The sequence below is a fragment of the Mixophyes fleayi genome, chromosome 2, assembly GCF_038048845.1.
Source record: "Mixophyes fleayi isolate aMixFle1 chromosome 2, aMixFle1.hap1, whole genome shotgun sequence".
Taxonomy (NCBI): Eukaryota; Metazoa; Chordata; class Amphibia; order Anura; family Limnodynastidae; genus Mixophyes; species Mixophyes fleayi.
This window is the reverse complement of record NC_134403.1, coordinates 61724907-61743594: the sequence shown is the minus strand read 5'-3', so window position 1 is coordinate 61743594 and position 18688 is coordinate 61724907. Positions and strand designations below refer to the sequence as shown.

Below are 18688 nucleotides of genomic sequence, written 5' to 3'. Positions count from 1 at the left end.
ATGTGCAGGTCCGTCCAGCCGTGACAGGCAGGGACAGTGTGCTGCCCGGCTGCTCTGATTGTGTTTTAAACACAGTCAGAGCAGCCGGGCAGCACACTGTCCCTGCCTGTCACGGCTGGACGGACCTGCACATACTGTGCAGCCGTCGGCAGCAAGTGTCTGCTAGGGGGGGGGGGGGGGGGGGGGCGATCGCCCCGATCGCCCCCCCCCCCCTGGATCCGCCACTGCACCAGACAAGGGCAAAAATAAAAGTTCAGGAAGCGGGTCAGCCAAATCACAATGGGGCCCATTGTCTGTACAGGACCCTTACACCTGTACCCCATGATGGCAGCCCTGCATGTAGTAGTAACATTCCTAATGTTCCCTCACTTTAAGAAAGGAATGAGGTTTGAACAAACCGTACTTTAAGGCAAAAATGTAAAATTGAATGGGATGATTCAAAAGTGCTTGTGGGCAGCATGGTGAAGTGATTTATTTTCCACCTGTACCATTGCTTATTTACTGTAGAACTGCATAGCCAAATACCTGTAAATATGATTTTATATATTACATTAATCATATATATTATTTTGCAGGAGTTGTGCAGAATGCCAAAACAAAGGAACAGTCAGGAAATGACCATGCAAATCATTCAGAGTTTAAACAAAGTAAAGAAGATAATGTGGTCAGTACTTTGAAAATAATGCACCGTAAACACCAGTAATACTAGACCAGTGGACGTAATCACACACATTCTCTCCAATGGCTCAAGTCTCAAATTATATGAGTAGCTTCTCCAATCATATGCATGGGGCAGATGCTTGTTATTTGTTACAACATTTATTTAAAAAACAAAAACAAACCTTTTTACAGTAAAAAATAAGCATGAATGCGGGTTTATTTGTTTGTTTTTATATTATGTCTTTTTGATATGCAGCGTTTACAACTGTTGCCCTGTGTGTCTAATGTTTGCCAATTTGAGTGATTCTATTATGTATTTGGGACATAGGGGTGATAGCTGTCACCAGTTGGTCAACACTGTAGAGAATTTGTATGAAGCCTCATACAAATTTGGAAGCCTCATCAGTGAGGTGTAAAACGAATGATGAACTTTTGTTCTACCTCTTAGTTCATTCAGAGTAGTCGCTGCATAGGTGAGCTTCCAATCTAATTTCCCTATTTAAGGTGCGTGCACACACTAATTTAGTTAGAAGTCAATTAACCTACGAGTTTGTTTGCAGACTGTGGAAAGGGTGCGTGTGTATGTTCTCCTTATGTCCTCCATAATCCACACAGAGCGCACCCTTGCCACAATTGGTAGGCAGCAGTACTAAACATTGTGCCACCATGCCTTACACAATCTGGTAGCAGTTTTCTCCACTAACGTTGTTTCGGCAGCTTTTCATGAAATCACATAAACATAGTCACATCTGGAGGCACATTAATCAATTCAGTACCAGCCTGAAAATGACCAGCTACCAACTCTCTTCTAATACAAACATATGATCGACTCCATTAAACCAACTGAAAATTCAAATATCCCATATTAAAAGCTATAGTTGTGGCTAATAGAGAGCTCTTCACATTGTAGTCATGGTGGGTTCCAATGGCTGCATGTGAAATCCTGTTCCTTAGTATGGCTTTTGAGACTGCTATAATCTTCTTGTTTCATAACAATGACTACCAATGTGCGTTTATGTTTAGGAAGCACCAGGAACATCTAGATCAGCACGGTGAGTTGTACTGTTTTAACAAACAGAAATTAATAAATGTCGATTTGATATACAGTGATTGTTTCAGTGACAGAGGGATATGGTGCATCCACAGGTAGATTTGTGGAGGTGTGTTATATTGTAGAGAGGTCAGGATGGAGTTATCATGATAAATAGGTGTTATTGTTAAACATATGTGAGATAAATGTGTTTTAATCAGTAGCTCATAGAAAGATCACAATAGCAGTGACAGGATAATGTAACATATCACAGCTTACCACATTCCTACTTAACATGCTAATATTAATGTTCTAGAAAAAGCTATAGAGTAGAGGGAAATTATACGTATTTAACTGTAATATCATTGTGTATAATATATATAACTGATAAGTTTAAATTACTGGTGATCTATTAATCTAAAAAATACCCAATAAATATATTGAAATATGAAGATAGACCGCTTGTGCGCTAGACCAACCCTGCTTTATATACTCCAAGCTATTCCCATCCACATTTCACCCCAATTTTATGTTGACCTTCAGAAAGCCATCTCAGGGACTTTGTTTGGGGTGGTAAGAGAGCATGCATTAAGTATGACCTCTTGCACAGACATAGGACAGAAGGAGTAGCTCAGCTTCCCTGGTTTCTCGGTTACTACTTTGCGACACAATAAATCACACTTACACCTCACACGACCATTAAACCCACCTTGATAATTTGCAAAAAAAACTAGAACGCGCACATCTAATGTATCTCCTTTGACCTCTTTACACGCCACACGAGGTTTTCCACCAGCTGTTCATCCTCAAGTACTCAAATTTGGTGCTACGGGGGGGGGGGGGGGGGGGGGGCGGTTAGGGTCGATCAGCTGGTGGATTCAGATGCTGTGCATCAGTTTCTGGCTCTCCAGGAATCTCTTTCCCTCCCACTCAAAGAGCAATGGACATATCTACAAATGATGCATTTCTTACAAGAGCTGGGTCAGGTGGATGTCCCTTCACAGGACATTAACCCCCTTTGAAGTGCTTTGTTCCTCACCACACAATCCGAGTCATGCTGTATCCCAACTTTATCAAGTTATTTTGGACAGAATCTATACATGCTTACTTAATTATTATCAGGCTTTTCATTGGGACCTAAATATCCCTCTAGAGGACAGGCGCTGGATAAATATTTTTACGATGGAAAAAATTTGCTCTTCAAGCCTTTCTGTTGTCGAAATGCAACTTGAGATTATGACAAGGTGGTATAGGAGCCTTTGCCATCTTGGCAAATGTCCTTGCAGATGCTTCCACTTGTTGGAAATGCAATTGGGAATTGGCTTCCCGCTTCACATATGATGGGAGTGTCCCCGTATTGCACCTTTTTGGCAAGCAACCTTCCTAGTTTCCTCACAAATACTTGGTACTGAGGTCCCATGTGACCCTGTCTTGGGGCTTCTTTTACACACCACAATTCCCATTTACATTTATAAGAACTCGTTATTGAAGCATTTAAATAACGTGGCCAAGGCTGTGATCCCTGATCATTGGAAATCTGGAAGACCTCCCTCCATATCTGAGTGATTTAGTTGAATTGACGTTTACATGAACATGGAGGATCTGATCGCTTCATCTCAAGAAAAATTCCACCGAATTTACAGCTACATGGCTACTGTGTAAAGACACTAATGCTTACCGTACTTATATAGACTACACCGCACACCACAGTCGTCAACTCCCTTTGCCCTAATGCGTTAAGCAACTCTCTCCTACACCTGTAATCTATGTAACTTTCGTTCTCTACCCCATGCTAGAACATAGCCTCTACTTAGCAATATGTCTCTAATCCCTATGGCCTGCTCCTCCCATCCCCCCTTCTTCCCGACCATTTTACCCTACTATCCCTCCTGGTTTCACTTAAAAATTGTTCATGATTCTGTTTTCCTTTGTAATAATATTCATTCCATTATTTAATTACTGTTACGTTTCCAACAACCTGAATTATGTTGTATCTGCTTATTCAATGCATGACAAGCAATAAAAAGAATACATAAAAAAATGTGATAAATGTTAATAATGCATAATGTATGTATGTTATGAATTAAGAATACAGGTAAATGCACATTTACAGCTGATTTAAATTTTTACTATACATAATTATTGTCTATTTATTCTTATTTAACAATAATAGTTAACTAACTAACCAGTTAGTTAACTAACTGGTTAAGCTAAAACTTGTGTGACTAACAAAACAAACAAACAATCAAGTATACAATGCAATACATAGTGTGATGGTAGAGGTTGATTCATCAAGGTGATGCAGAGTTTCACTTTGTGTCTTGTAGTGAGGTCAACACATTAGATTAAACTAGTACACGGGGCACCAAACCTAGTCCCACCATCCAGTTGAGAGTATTGAGTAGCAGCAGGGAGAGAGGGGTTATTCCAGCTACAACAAACATCCAGGGCCTCTGTGATGAAACCAGTTATGTTGTTATTGGGAGCTCTTTCCTCTGACATTCGCAGTCTGAAGTTTGCCATTCCTGTTGTTTTTTTGTTTTATCTCGGTCAGGCCATCCTCATCCAACAGGTTGGCACCTAGTTGACCAATTTTCTGGCAGCTAGTTGAAGCTTCATAGAAGATAAATCCATTGTTTCAAAAAGGTTTCTAAATCCTCTGGGCCTCTCAAAGTTGCAGACTTCTCATTCTGGGGCGAATGGCAAATCCCATCTAATTAATTTCGGATTTCTGAAGTCCCTCCATCAGTTGCTTTAAGACCCTCCTTTGATCATTAACTGCGCTTAATACGTTTTGATGGAAAATATTTGTATCAACAATTTATTACATTTCTGGTATATATAACCCTATAACCATGAAATATAATCATCGTTTATTTATATAGCACCACCAATTCCGCACCACTGTAGAGAATATTTGTCACTCACATCAGTCCCTGTCCCACAGGAGCTTACAATTTAAATTTCCTAACACACACAGACTAGTGTGGTTTTGCATGTGGGAGGAAACCGAAGCACCCTGAGGAAACCCACGCAAACATGTGAGGGGTGTGACACCGGATCCAGAGGAAGGTAAAAGACAAAAAACCCCCTTGAGCCTCTAGCCAATTGAGACCCTTTTATTTAGGAGGAAAACATACAGGTAGGTTAATTGGCTGCTATCAAAATTGACCCTAGTCTCTGTCTGTCTCCCTTCTCTGTCTGTCTGTCTCCCTCTCTGTCTGTCTGTCTGTGTGTGAGTGTGTGTCTACATTAGGGAATTTAGACTGTAAGCTCCAATGGGGCAGGGACTGATGTGAATGAGTTCTCTGTACAGCGCTGTGGAATTAGTGGCGCTATATGAATAAATGATGATGATGATGATGATGATGAACACACAAACTCCACAAAGATTAAGTACTGAACTCATGACCCCAGCGCTGTGAGGCAGAAGTGCTAACCACTGAGCCACCGTGCTACCCTATACAGTATATATTGTACAATATAGTTTTTTTCTTTTACCTGAATTAAATTAGTACTGTGAAATACTAGTACTATAATACCAACAGTAACTGATAACATCTTTTATTTTTACAGCGCCTCCAGCAGTAGTTCAGAATCAAGTGATTCCTTATTGAGTCCAAGAGTAATACGGACTTTCTCTCTCAGTAAGTACAGTATTTTATGTTTGGTTCTACTGGTAACAGATTCTATTTGTTAGAAATAATTTAAAGTTTAAAGTACTGTAGATAATATTTCATGAAACAATAATTTGTAAAATTGGCATTTTTAAGTTTTAATAAATTTATAAAAGATGTCATTTCATTTGTCTTTTGTATTGTATGGAATTTCTAGGCAGCTACCTGTGAAATGTATTGGAATGATATACGGTGTTACTTTCGAATGCCCCATATTCACTGGCATTGCATTAAATGCCAGTAAGTGTGTTTGACATGCAGTGGTTAACGAACACATGCAGTCAGGGAAGTCTATTGACCCCAGTGCCTTCACTTGTATTGAACACAAGTAAATGGAGGAAGCAGCACTGGAAATACCATGTCGCAATGCAGAACACTCCCAACTACAAGTTCCAGTGCTAGCGGTATGGGGTCATGTGACCCGATGGCTTCCGTTCCTATACCCTGGTACCTGATTTTATGTAAAATAACAGTAGTAAAAATAGGTGTTTGATGCTAGTACACAAGGGATCTAAGTATAGCCAGATTTCACTTTTATTTTTAACTGCTCAGTAAAATATAAATATAAAGGTATAAATCATAATATAAAGCTGTTATTTGTTTGCAGTGAAGAGAGAATGGAAGGAGGAATAAGACAGGAGTACCAGATACCACAAACTACATTTTGAGATGTATTGGGCAGGGAATCTCTACCGCTAAAAATGTGGGCACAAGATTTATAGGTGCTACTTAAGAACATAAAGTAATACCTACAATTTGACTAAAGCAAAACTCTGCCATCATTTTCATTTAATTGATTGCAGTGTCATAAAAAAAAGCCTTTATATGAAAATGCATTTCCATTGCAAAATGCTGTGTTACACAAAAGCAAACTATGTTTTATTTAATTTCACTTTACATATATTTAAAATATTTACTTCAATAGAACACAGGCCTATTATTTATTCACGTGAACATGAAGAATTTTATAAGGTTAGTGGCCCTATTCTCATAAATAGAGAAAAAGGATGAAGGGGAAAAAAGAAGAAATATTACAAATATTCCAAAATGGCACAGGTAAAAAAAGAATTGATGCATATGTATATTAATTAAAAAAAATAGAGATCAAAATTGATTTTCATTTTTTTTATTGTTTCATTATTACTACATTTTCATAGGTGGAATTAATAATAAGAGGAAGCATATACCAAACTGGACAGCTAACCCTCAGGTATAAGTATGTGGATACATACTGTGACAAGTACGTCTTACTCTGGGTAATGTTGAGTATAATATCACACAGTCCTTTAGGATAAAAGATGAGTTGTAGCCACAAATTGATTCAAAGTGCTTTAGCTCTATCTCTTACACAACAAACATAAAATAAAACACAATTCTATCTCTTCGTAGTACTAACACACCTGGCGGCTGTGTTGCTGGTTTTAGTTTAGTTTTTTTTTACCTTTTCTTTTAATGTTATAAGAGACCTTCTTGGGTATTACACCCTGCTCACTTTCCCTTATGAAACAGTAAAATAGAAGCGCCAGCATGCAGGAACACTTATGTACCCAATAGCCAGGGGTACAAGAAGGGCCCCAGTGCTAGTGAGCTTTGAGCTGATACAATCTAGGTGCGGGGCCCAATCAGTTTTTCTGCCATATACCCGTAGAGGATTGGGTGCGATGCTGCGTAGGCTGGGTTATAGAGAATTTAAGCAAGGGGGCGCTCTTTCTTTTTTAAAGGTTGTAAAACAAGTAAACCTGGGGGAGTGGCACCTGCTGGCCTGTCTGGCCGGGCACAGTACACCATGCCACGCACTTCATGTACGCAAACTACAATGTTAAAATGTATGTTTCACATAATAAGCACACTAGATATTTATCTCAAAAAATAATTAATTAGTTATACCGAGTAGTGGGACACCAAATATAGGGACACCAAATATGTGTGTGGTTCAAAACAGTTATAGGCTAGCTATAAGTATACATTGTAGTTTTAAATGTTTTTTCCCCCTTATGAAATTGTGCAACTGTAACCGTGTAGACAAACTCTTAGTTTGAGAGAAAGGCAGGTGGAGCTGGCTTTAGGAACACATTTTGGATGGCTGGCATGATTTAGGGATGTTTGACACAACCTTAATCTTTTGCGATATTCATACCTTTATGCAACAGTGCATGGCACTAATGAAAAACTATTAAGCCTCACATGCATTGTGCAGTGCATTCTTGTAATACTGGTGAGGGGTTAAGTAGAGAACTAGTGCATTTTGTATTTTCCTAAAAGTTTGTTGTTCCTAAAGCTTGTTGTTTTTTTAAAAAAATTTTTTTACATTTTGTTTTTATTTTTGTTTATTTTGCTATTATCCCATATAAAATTCCACATCTTACTTTAACTTGGCTATGACATTGTAAGTAAGAGTAGTGGGAGAAAGGTGCAGAACTTTTAACCATACCTAGGGGTATATTTACTAAACTGCGGGTTTGAAAAGTGGAGATGTTGCATGTAGCAACCAATCAGATTCTTGCTGTCATTTTGTAGAATCTACTAATGACAACTAGAATCTGATTGGATGCTATAGGCAACATCTCCACTTTTTCAAACCCGCAGTTTAGTAAATTTAGCCCCTAAAATGTTTCATCTATTGCGTGTGTATTCCAGGCACTTTTATTGCCAGTTTGCAGAAGCATTTAGGTTGTGTGGTGGTTGCAAGCTAAATGGCGCTAATTTGTTACCTATTTATGTACTGGATTTTGTAATTGTTCCCAACAGGACTGAAGAGATATGAGGTTACAGCCAGCAGCAGGACAGTAGGGAGCTCAGGACATAGCTCAGCGAAGGGCTGTTGTGTGTCCTGCAGAGGTCAGAAAAGCTGAAACAGAGGATCCATTGGAAAGGGATGAGAGGACTGTCTTGGGAGAATTGGATTCTGCCAGGCATGAGCTCAGGAGAGTACAGTGTTTATGAGAGAAACACAGAGAAATGGTACAGGCCCAGACTAGGGACAAGTTGGAAACAGATAGGTGGTCTGTTCACTAAAAACTGGAGAGTGATCTGAGCTATGGAAATCTAGAGAAGAACGTCTATTACAGTGGCCCATAGGAGACTCTATTGAGTCCTATCCCTGGATAGCTGGGACCACTAAGAATGATCACAGTGGCTGGCTGAGGAGGGACTTCAGAAATGCAACGAGTGTGGACTGTATGTTTTGACATCAGAGCAAAAAGTAGTAATTGGCTAAATTGTCCATTATATAGAGAGCGACCAAGAAGGGAGGTAGTGTCCTGTCTGGGGTCAGGTGTATGTTGTTGTTGCAAATAGTTAGCTTTTACCTATGTTGCTGAGGCTGATTGAAACTAGTTTGCATTTGAAAAGTTGGTTGGTGGAGGACCATATGTTTCACTTAAGCAGGGTGAGCCTCGTTAAGCATTGGACACATTTGCACATTGAACGTACATAGCAAAAACATAAGGAAAAGCGTACTAATGTGTCTCAAGATGCGTCAAGCTCAAAAATACCAGCATTTACTCCAGTGTTTATACTTACACCCCACAAGAACGTAGAGATGCGGCTTAACAGTTTTACTAGTAGAGGCTAAAGTCGCATTACCACATTTGTACACGATATAATAATGTAATGAAGTGTCGTATACACGTCAAGAGAGAATATTGTTTTGACAATTATTAATAAATGCAAAATCGCATTTTTCGTATAAAATTTCATGAAATAGAAACACCTCCAACTGTTGGCATTAATCCAGATGGAAAAGTCAAAAAGTTATGATGTCTGCAATATATATATTGATATATAGTTACTGTTTTAAGTCTATGACTTTAATCAAGGGGCAGGGTCAATTCACAATCATGCAATCAGAAGTCATTAGACAGTGCTACTAGTAGTCATCATAAATATAGCACATTGTTGCACCAGCCCTTCAGTACCCACAAGACATACACATCCTAAAATGTGTATATGCAGGTGGATCTACATCTAATATCGTAGTGTGGCGAACATGCCCTTACTATATTCAAAAAAACAGTATACGGATTATGTGTATAAATTGTTGGTGCATATGCGCAGTATGGATATATGTATTGTACACAATTATTTTTGGGGATATCTAACTTTAAATGTGGCTCTGTCACTAATCAACAGCTACTATCTTTGAATCTAATCCCGTCATAGATGCTGCACACATAATTATTTGGCCCTTGGCACTCTGGCACTAAGAGGTTGCTGTTATTATCAAAATTATATAGGAGCTGGCCATGCAGTTAGTTACATGGCAAATGGAACTATGACTGAGGACAGTTCAGTCTCAATGCCAGCTGGTATCAGAGGCCTCTTAACAAACTGAAATCCCAATGAGGCGGTTGGGGACACCAAGTTTGAGATGTATGTAGTTACTGGATCCAACCTTCATTTGGTTAGGCAGCTTGGTCTTGATGCTCAGAAGGGAGCCAGCCGGTTCAGATAAAATCCACCATGTCTTCCAGCAAGGTGTAGACATGTGCATGACCACAGAGATACTAGGAGGATAAGCCATTTAAATAGGGACGGCCATGGTTTTGAAAATGCTGCTTCATGTCTTCTTTTGTAGTTCAAAGGAGATGACTAGGAGAGTTGAACCTAGATACGTCCCTTTTGGCGCAATATCTTATTTCTGTTTTTACAGTTTAGTGGCCTTGCCAACAAAGCCCACAGCGGAGCACCCAGAGTTTGTGGAAGGGCTGTGGCTCTACAATTCTACCCACTTGCAAAATTACCTGACTACTTCTGTTCACCATACAGGGACTCAGTCCATTCCTCTACTTTCCTAAGAAGGCTTGTAAATGGTTTTCATAGCCCATCTGACTTCTGGCCAAGCCACCTGCCTTTTTAGATCATCAACATTTATACTGATCCGATTCCAGCAGATTTCTAGCTGCAAAGCGCGGTTCTCCACTGCTTCTGTACGCTTATGTAGGGCCTGCAAGTCTTGCCTTAGGAGGCCCACACCCACCATGACCTCATACAATTTCAATGTATACATTTATATTTGCGTTATATATAAAGAGCTGCATGAGTCAAGTGAAGTCAGTGTAATATGCTACCTAATAATACTGTAATGCAACTTGCTGAGGCTTACTGTTCTTGGTTTAAGTGCTGGCAGCAACTATGATCAACTACTGGCATTTAACCTGCAAGTCAGCACCATTGGGTCGTATTTCCTCCACTATTAATGATGCTTTGGTCATTAGAATGCATTTTAGTCGCAGTGGCAAGCTGATTCAAAAGGTGACTTATAACAAATATATACAGTCATGGCCAAAGGTTTTGAGAATGACGCAAATATTATTTTTCACAAAGTCTGCTGCCTCAATTTTTGTGATGGCAATTTCCATATACTCCAGAATGTCATGAAAAGTGATCAGATGAATTGCAATTAATTTCAAAGTCCCTATTTGCTATGACAATGAACGTTATCCCAAAAACAACATTTCCACTGCATTTCAGCCCTGCCACAACAGGACCAGCTGACATCAGCTCAGTGATTCTCTCGTTAACACAGATGAGAGTGTTGATGAGGACAAGGCTGGAGATCACTCTGTCATGCTGAATGAGTTAGAATAACAGACTGGAAGCTTTTAAAGGAGGGTGGTGCTTGAAATCATTGTTCTTCCTCTGTTAACCATGGTTAGCTACAAGGAAACACGTGCAGTCATCATTGCTTTGCACAAAAAGGGCGTCACAGGCAAGAATATTCTGCTAGTAAGATTGCACCTAACTCAACCATTTATTGGATTATCAAGAACTTTAAGGACAGAGGTTCAATAGTTGTGAAGAAGGCTTCAGGGCGCCCAAGAAAGTCCAGCAAGTGCCAGGACCGTCTCCTAAAGTTGATTCTGCTGCGAGATCGGGGCACCACCAGTGCAGATCTTGCTCAGGAATGGCAGCAGGCAGGTGTGAGTGCATCTGCACGCACAGTGAGGTAAAGACTTTTGGAGGATGGCCTTGTGTCAAGAAGGCTAGCAAAGAAGCCACTTCTCTCCAGGAAAAACATTAGGGACAGACTGATATTCTAAGTTACAGGGATTAGACTGCAGAGGACTGCTGTTTGGGGCATCTGGAAAAACGCTTGTCCGGAGAACGAAAGGTGAGCGCTAGCATCAGTCCTGTGTCATGCCAACAGTAAAGCATCCTGAGATCATTCATGTGTGGGGTTGCTTCTCAGCCAAGGGAGTGGACTCACTCAAAATTTTGCCTAAGAACACAGCCATGAATAAAGAATGGTACCAAAACATCCTGCAAGAGCAACTTCTCCCAACCATCTAAAAACAGTTTGGTGACAAACAATGCCTTTTCCAGCATGATGGAGCACCTTGTCATAAGGCAAAAGTGATAGCTAAGTGACTCGGGAATCAAAACATCGAAATTTTGGGTCCATGGCCAGGAAATTCTCCAGACTCAATCCCATTGAGAACTTGTGGTCAATCCTCAAGAGGCGGGTGGACAAACAAAAACCCACAAATTCTGACTAACTCCAAGTATTGATTAGGCAAGAATCGGCAGCCATCAGTCAGTATGTGGCCCAGAAGTTGATTGACAGCATGCCAGGGTGAATTGTAGAGATCTTCGAAAGAAGGGTCAACACTGAAAATATTGACTCTTTGCATAAACTTAATGTAATTGTCAATAAAAACCTTTTACATTTATGAAATGCTTGTAATTTTACTTCAGTATACCATAGCAACATCAGAAAGAAGGTCTAAAAACACTAAAACTTTGTGAAAACCAATACTTGTGTCATTCTCAAGTCTTTTTTTCCATGACTGTAGGTATCAGGCACCATTCCTGTGTTCTTCCATCCGCACAGGGATGGCCGTCTTCTACCTCTTCGGGTGCTGTGTCTGCTGCTAGTCAACAGGGCGCTACTGTGAAACCCGGCGGCTGCTTATGTCACTTCCACCAATAATTAGCTTCCTGACACTATTTAAGGATGACTCTGGTACCATTAGGGTACCAGAGTATTTGGTCTCCTAGCTACAGGCACCTTGAATGTTGCTTCACTGTATTCAGTCTGACTTCCCGGTTCCTGACTTGGCTATTCCTGGAGCTGCCTCCGGATTCTCCCTTGGGCTCTGCAATTCCTTCCTGGTGTTTGACTTCTGGCTGCCTGACCATTCTTTTGGATACTCCTTGCGTACCTTGCTGACCGCTCAGTTTGATCTCAGCTTCCCTGACTATGCGTTTGCCTACTGTTACTTCGCTAGTAGTCTTCCTGAAGAATCGCAACCTCTCTCTTACAGCTAAATCCATACTCCCTTGCGGGGGTCCCTGGTGAAGATCAGACTCCGCGCTGCCAGTTTGGGCTGTGTCAATACCAGCAACTACCAAGTAGCTCTACGCTCCTGACAATAGCTTAAAATTTACATACCATGATATAACTTGTACACACCTTTGTTTTTTTTAGCAGAGAACACGCTATTGTACTAATGTCAGCCATTTTATACACTGAAAAGTTGCCTGCAGTATCCTTCCATACACATAATGAAATGAAGCCTGGAGTAGGTGTTAAAAATATAGGCACCACTATCACATTATAGAGGTATTCCCCATTGCTAACAATCTAACATCTAAAATAACCAGCATCTAGTTCAATATTACCCTATCCAGAGGCTTGCAGCTGGATGGCATGGAAACAGTTCAGAGCGGCAAATACAAACAACCAAAAAATATGCAAAACATATAAGAGACCCCTAGTCATCATAAATACAATTACAACATATTAGCTTTCTTATATTCCAATACCATTTTCATAAGTTCAATCATTTAATCTATATGAGGCCCATTATATGGATGTATATATTAAATCTTTTTATAAATATTCCCTGCACAGCGCTATGTAATTGGTGGCGCTATATAAATAGGTGATGATAATAATAACGATGGTGATGATGAAGACCAGGATGAAAAATTCAATTGTACTGAATATTGTTTTCTTTATTTTTTCTTTGTAATGTAGAATTTGCAGTCTTTAGGGTCAGAGGAAATGAACGTCTGCGTTCAACTGTATGCTGATCTCGGAGGTAAACAGAGAATTCTGTACTATTGTTTGATCAGATGTAGAAATCTGGACCAGAATGTATGGGGCCTAATGACATTTGATTGCACATAACAGAACAACCACATCTGCAAAATGTGTCCATGCTGTGTGTTCCCAAATCATACATAGATCTGGTTGTTCAGTCGTCAGGTAGAATAAGTTAGGTCTCCCAGGCATGTCTCCTCTACAGCGAGTCCTCCAGTTCAAAGTGGCTGCAAACAACATCTCTGCCAACATTTGGTTTCCTGTTCGCAACAAGTAAGGGTCTGCCCCACAAACTGTGCTTTGAGATGGAGCAAATAGAGCTCAATTAGTTTCCCCAAAAAATAAAATTCACAGCCATTCATAATGTGGTACATGTGGGGTGGGCATAGTAATATGTTGCCTGTCTGCAGATTTTCCATAGAATAGTTTCCATAGAAACTGCCTGATTTAAACTGCTTCAGAGGTCCTCCAGTGGGACAAGTTCCAAGGTTCCCATTCTATTTCTGCTTTATACTATATATTACTTAACGTAAGAAACATCATTTCTACATACCCTAGAAGATCCATACAGGTTAAGAAACTACTAAATGAGATTTTAGTTGTAAACCAGCTGGAGGCAATACACCAGCTTCCAGCATATGCTGAAAAAGAGTTTTGTATGTTTAATGGGTAGTTTTACAAATAGTGTCTTTGAAGGAGAAAATCAGTATCCTTACTATTTTTCCCCCAAATCCTAACATTTATAACTAGGAAAACCATGAGGATCCTCTCCCCAGACCCCACAGAATCCTGAGTTATCAGCACACAACCCACCCATAACTGGATGTAATCTCCAGGCTCTGGAAGAATATAGAAGTGAGAACGTGATTTCAGGTTGATTGTAGTTTTATGTGAGAATTACATGTGTACTTTCATTTTTTACCAAAGGAGGCATTATAATATAGGTCCATACATACTGTAGTCTTGTAGTCTGTTGGGAGTATTCCGTTGACATCTTTGGCCATTTCATTGTGCCAAAAGCATTTGTATCTTTCCTTCTTTCTAAAAGATAGATCAATTCCAGCCACCGGTTGAATGAAACTCTGTTATGCTTCTATTCAACAAATGAGATGGAGGGCTATATTTATTAAACTGCGGGTTTCAAAAAGTGGAGATGTTGCTTATAGCAACCAATCAGATTCTAGCTGTCATTTTGTAGAGTGTACTAAGTAATACCACTTTCATACTGCCGCCCCGGCAATATCCCGGGTTTTTGAAGGCGGGTTTTTGCAGGGGTTCGGAGCGTCCCAGCTCAGAAACACCATTCATACTGCAGCTCGGACCCGGGAATTTCCCGGGTTGACCCCATTCATACTGCACAAATCTGTGCCCTGGCAATTTGTGGGAGTCATCACCAGAGCACTTTTCATTGGCTGAAAGCTGGAATATGAAAAATCTCTCTCTCTCTCTCTCCTATGCAACTATGCAAAAACCTGGGTTGCACCATTCATAGTGCAGGCGACCCGGGTCCGACCCAGGAATTACCCCTCGATAAATCCCGGGTTGAAGACCCGGGATTTTGGTGCAGTATGAATGGGGTATAAATGATAACTAGAATCTGATTAGTTGCTATAGGCAACATCTCCATTTTTTTCAAACTCACAGTTTAGTAAATATACCCCTGATAGTTTCAACACTTTAAGAGGAGGTGGTTCACAGAAGAAGCTTTAAAGAATTTAAAAAAAAAAAAAAAAAACCTAACTATCTGCATACTAATGTAAACAGTATTTATGTTTTTTTCTAAAAGTTGCTTTCAGCTGCCAACCTGCCCATGGCCAGCAATAAACTCTTCTTTTCAGGGTAACATGTGTGGCCCAGCCAATATGGTAAAACAGCAGGTCTCCTGTGTTGTTGTTTCTTCTATAATGAGACCAGTGTGAGGTGTTTATAAAGGGTTCTGAATTAGATCCAGTTGTCTTTTCCTTAGCACCTGGTTTGCAGAAAATGTTTGTTAAACAGGCCAATGTGTGTGTCACTGCGCTGCATCACATTGTGGAGTGTTACGTCTCCTGATGTTGTGTCCAGTGCTTCTGAACCACCCCCCATCCTCCCCTTCCCTAAAAACATCCATTTCACTGAAAATGCAGAAACGGGGCACAAATATAAGGCACAGTGTGGTTAACTAGACACAATTGTTCATGTTCTTAAATTACCCTTATCTATGCTGGATCAGTCTTCTCCCTTTGCTTTACATTAAAGCCACACTTAAAAAATAAAGAAAAATAATATAAAAAATGAGGATTTGTGGAACCCACAGCTTGCATGATATATCAATAGTATTTTATGCATGTTGGATCACAAATGAAAATTTATGGTCACAATATTCTTTAAATATGTTTATATTACTATATGTACAGGTTCATGTCCCAGTTTAAGTCAAGAAGAGTATTTGACACAAGAGGATCAAAATGTAAGCATTGTATATTATTATTCTTTTTTCTTTTTATATTTATAAGATATATAAATGTATTTTGAATTGAACCATTTTTAAACCCATAGACCGGCTCAACTTTTTTTTACTATCAATGCCATATTTCAATGTTTATTTACATATTGACATTTATTATTATTATTATTATTATTATTATTATTATCTATTTCACTGAGTCGTATTAAGAGATGCCTTTTAATATAGTGGTTATTTAATATATTCATCCAACTGCTATGACACAGAGTTTCCCATTTTAGTAATGCTAAAGTTATGACAAGTGACTGAGCCTACAAGTTGTTAGAATGGAAATGACATCTTAACAACAGAGAACAGTAACATTCTCCATATAAATAAGAGATTAATTTAATTAACTCTTTGATTAATTAGCAGATACATGAGGTGTGGTTATATGGTGATAAGAATGATAGTATTATGGGAACCTTGTTCGTTAACCATTAATACTGCCATATCTCCATTAGAGGTTGGATAATTGTTTTAAAACAGAACATTATTCTTGTGCATAGGAAACCGTGGTTCTTTGCTGCCCGATGCTTTATATATTTCTGGAGAAATAAGTGATTAGGAGCTGCTGAGTTTACACATGTATGTACATTAAGCCAGCTACACACTAGTGACAACTGTAATCCTGCAGTTTTTACTAATGTATATAACATACTAGTGACTATTATAGTAAACCTGCAACATTTCCTTATGTCACACTAGTGACTACAGTTAGTCCAGACTGACAGTGATGGACTACAGGCGACCCAAGCCTTTACTTGTGGTACCCAGCTCCTTCCTGCTTTATTGTCTGATTTATGCTAAATTACAGCCGATTTATAAATTCATTTCTATTATTTCATCAATTTCCTATTTATTCCAACACAATTTCCTGCATTGTTGATGGAAGCTGTCACCCAGTGTATTATAATAACACAATGTACACATTTGTGACTTTGTTTCTGTCTACGTATAATTGTTTCCTATCTTTTCTCTTCATCTATTCTCGTCATTGGAAATACACCAATAATCAGCATTATATAACGACAGGAATTTCAAACCAAATTACATCACCAGAATCACAAATATCCCAATAATATTGTGCAAGTGTAGTAAATCAAACCTGAATTTTACGTCTGAGAGTTAGACTTACAGGATCTGATTTAGAGTGAACACAAGTGTATTCGTATGTACACCGTATTCAGAATTGAAAATGAGTCTTGTACAAAAAACATTTAATTTTATTGTTCTGATTGCTATGAATAGTTTAAACTTGGATAGCCTAATACAGCAGGATCAATTTCTTAACATGCATACAAAAAAGAAAGTTTTTTGTCTTTGTTTGAACATGCTCGGCAAATCCTAATTTACGCCTGCGCAATTACTAAAGTCTCAGTCAGCGTCTGCACTTCATTTGCAAACCTCCAATAACAGGCGGTTTGCTAGTTCCTCATCATTGTCATCTGGTACTTACATTTACCCCTGACCACCCGCAAATAAAAGAGACTAGACTAGAGACTACGGTAGAGCACCCCTTCCCTCCCCTGTCGAAGACTAGTCTAAAGACTATGTTAGAACACCCCTTCCCTCCCCCGTCAGAGACTAGACTAGAGACTACGTTAGAACACCCCTTCCCTCCCCCCCCCCGTCAGAGACTAGACGAGACTACGTTAGAACTCCCCTTCCCTCCCCTGACACAGACTAGAATAAAGACTACGTTAGAACACCCCTTCCCTCCCCCTTCAGAGACTAGACTAGAGACTAAGTTAGAACTCCCCTTCCCTCCCCTGACACAGACTAGAATAGAGACTACGTTAGAACACCCCTTCCCTCCCCTGACACAGACTAGAATAGAGACTACGTTAGAACACCCCTTCCCTCCCCCGTCAGAGACTAGACTAGAGACTATGTTAGAACACCCCTTCCCTCCCCGTCAGAGACTAGACTAGAGACTATGTTAGAACACCCCTTCCTTCCCCCGTCAGATACTAGACTAGAGACTACGTTAGAACACCCCTGACCTCCCCCGCCAGAGACTAGACTAGAGACTACGTTAGAACACCCCTTCCCTCCCTGTCAGAGACTAGACTAGAGACTATGTTAGAACACCCCTTGCCTCCCCAGCAGAGACTAGACTAGAGACTATGTTAGAACACTCCTTCCCTCCCCCGTCAGAGACTAGATGTGACGAAATGAGTTTGATAACCCTGTGAGCATGTCTCATTTCTCACATAATGTGGATTATAGTACTTTTTATAGCCTATGCTGTTTGTTCCCCAGCTCACCAGACTACAACTGCATTGTCCAATAACATGTGGCTAAGGGGACATTGTAGTTCAGTGTACATATGTATATTGTTTATTGTATATTGATAACTTGAAGTAAGGTTGCTATTCATTGTCTTTAAAATGAAGCCAGGGGGATTATGGGTAGGGATCAGGTTGCCATGTGCCTGATTAGGAAAACTAATTAGTGTCCATTGTTCTCACCAGGCTAGTCCAGACAGGCCATCTAACAGGGGAGGTTCTCTGAAAAGACAGCTCATCTTCACTCCCCTGTCCAACCCCCCCCTAGTCCAGCACTGACCAATGGTTAAGTAGAATAGACGCAGGGGTTTGCCCAGGGAGGGGAAAGACTGTGGAAATTAGACCTGTGATATATAAGGAACAACTCGAGGGGGGAGGGGGGGGATGCTTGGATTTCATTCAGGAAGGTGCAAGATGGAGTTTTGAATTGTCGTTTTCTAACTCAAATCTATATATGCAGCTGAGAGGGATCCATGGGTCATGAAGTCTGGACAGCAG

At 39.9% G+C, this 18688-nt stretch overlaps 1 protein-coding gene across 3 annotated transcripts in view; it reads left to right on the top strand.

Moving 5' to 3' along the window:
- LOC142141025 (uncharacterized) overlaps positions 1 to 18688 on the top strand; it is an 80071-nt gene that overhangs the window by 38602 nt on the left and 22781 nt on the right. For all 3 annotated transcript variants that reach the window (XM_075199094.1, XM_075199093.1, XM_075199092.1), the window contains 6 exons: positions 576 to 664; positions 1684 to 1712; positions 5267 to 5337; positions 6525 to 6577; positions 13349 to 13412; positions 15811 to 15863. In XM_075199094.1, coding sequence (XP_075055195.1) covers positions 576 to 664; positions 1684 to 1712; positions 5267 to 5337; positions 6525 to 6577; positions 13349 to 13412; positions 15811 to 15863 — 359 coding nt within the window. The remainder of the gene's footprint in view (positions 1 to 575; positions 665 to 1683; positions 1713 to 5266; positions 5338 to 6524; positions 6578 to 13348; positions 13413 to 15810; positions 15864 to 18688) is intronic.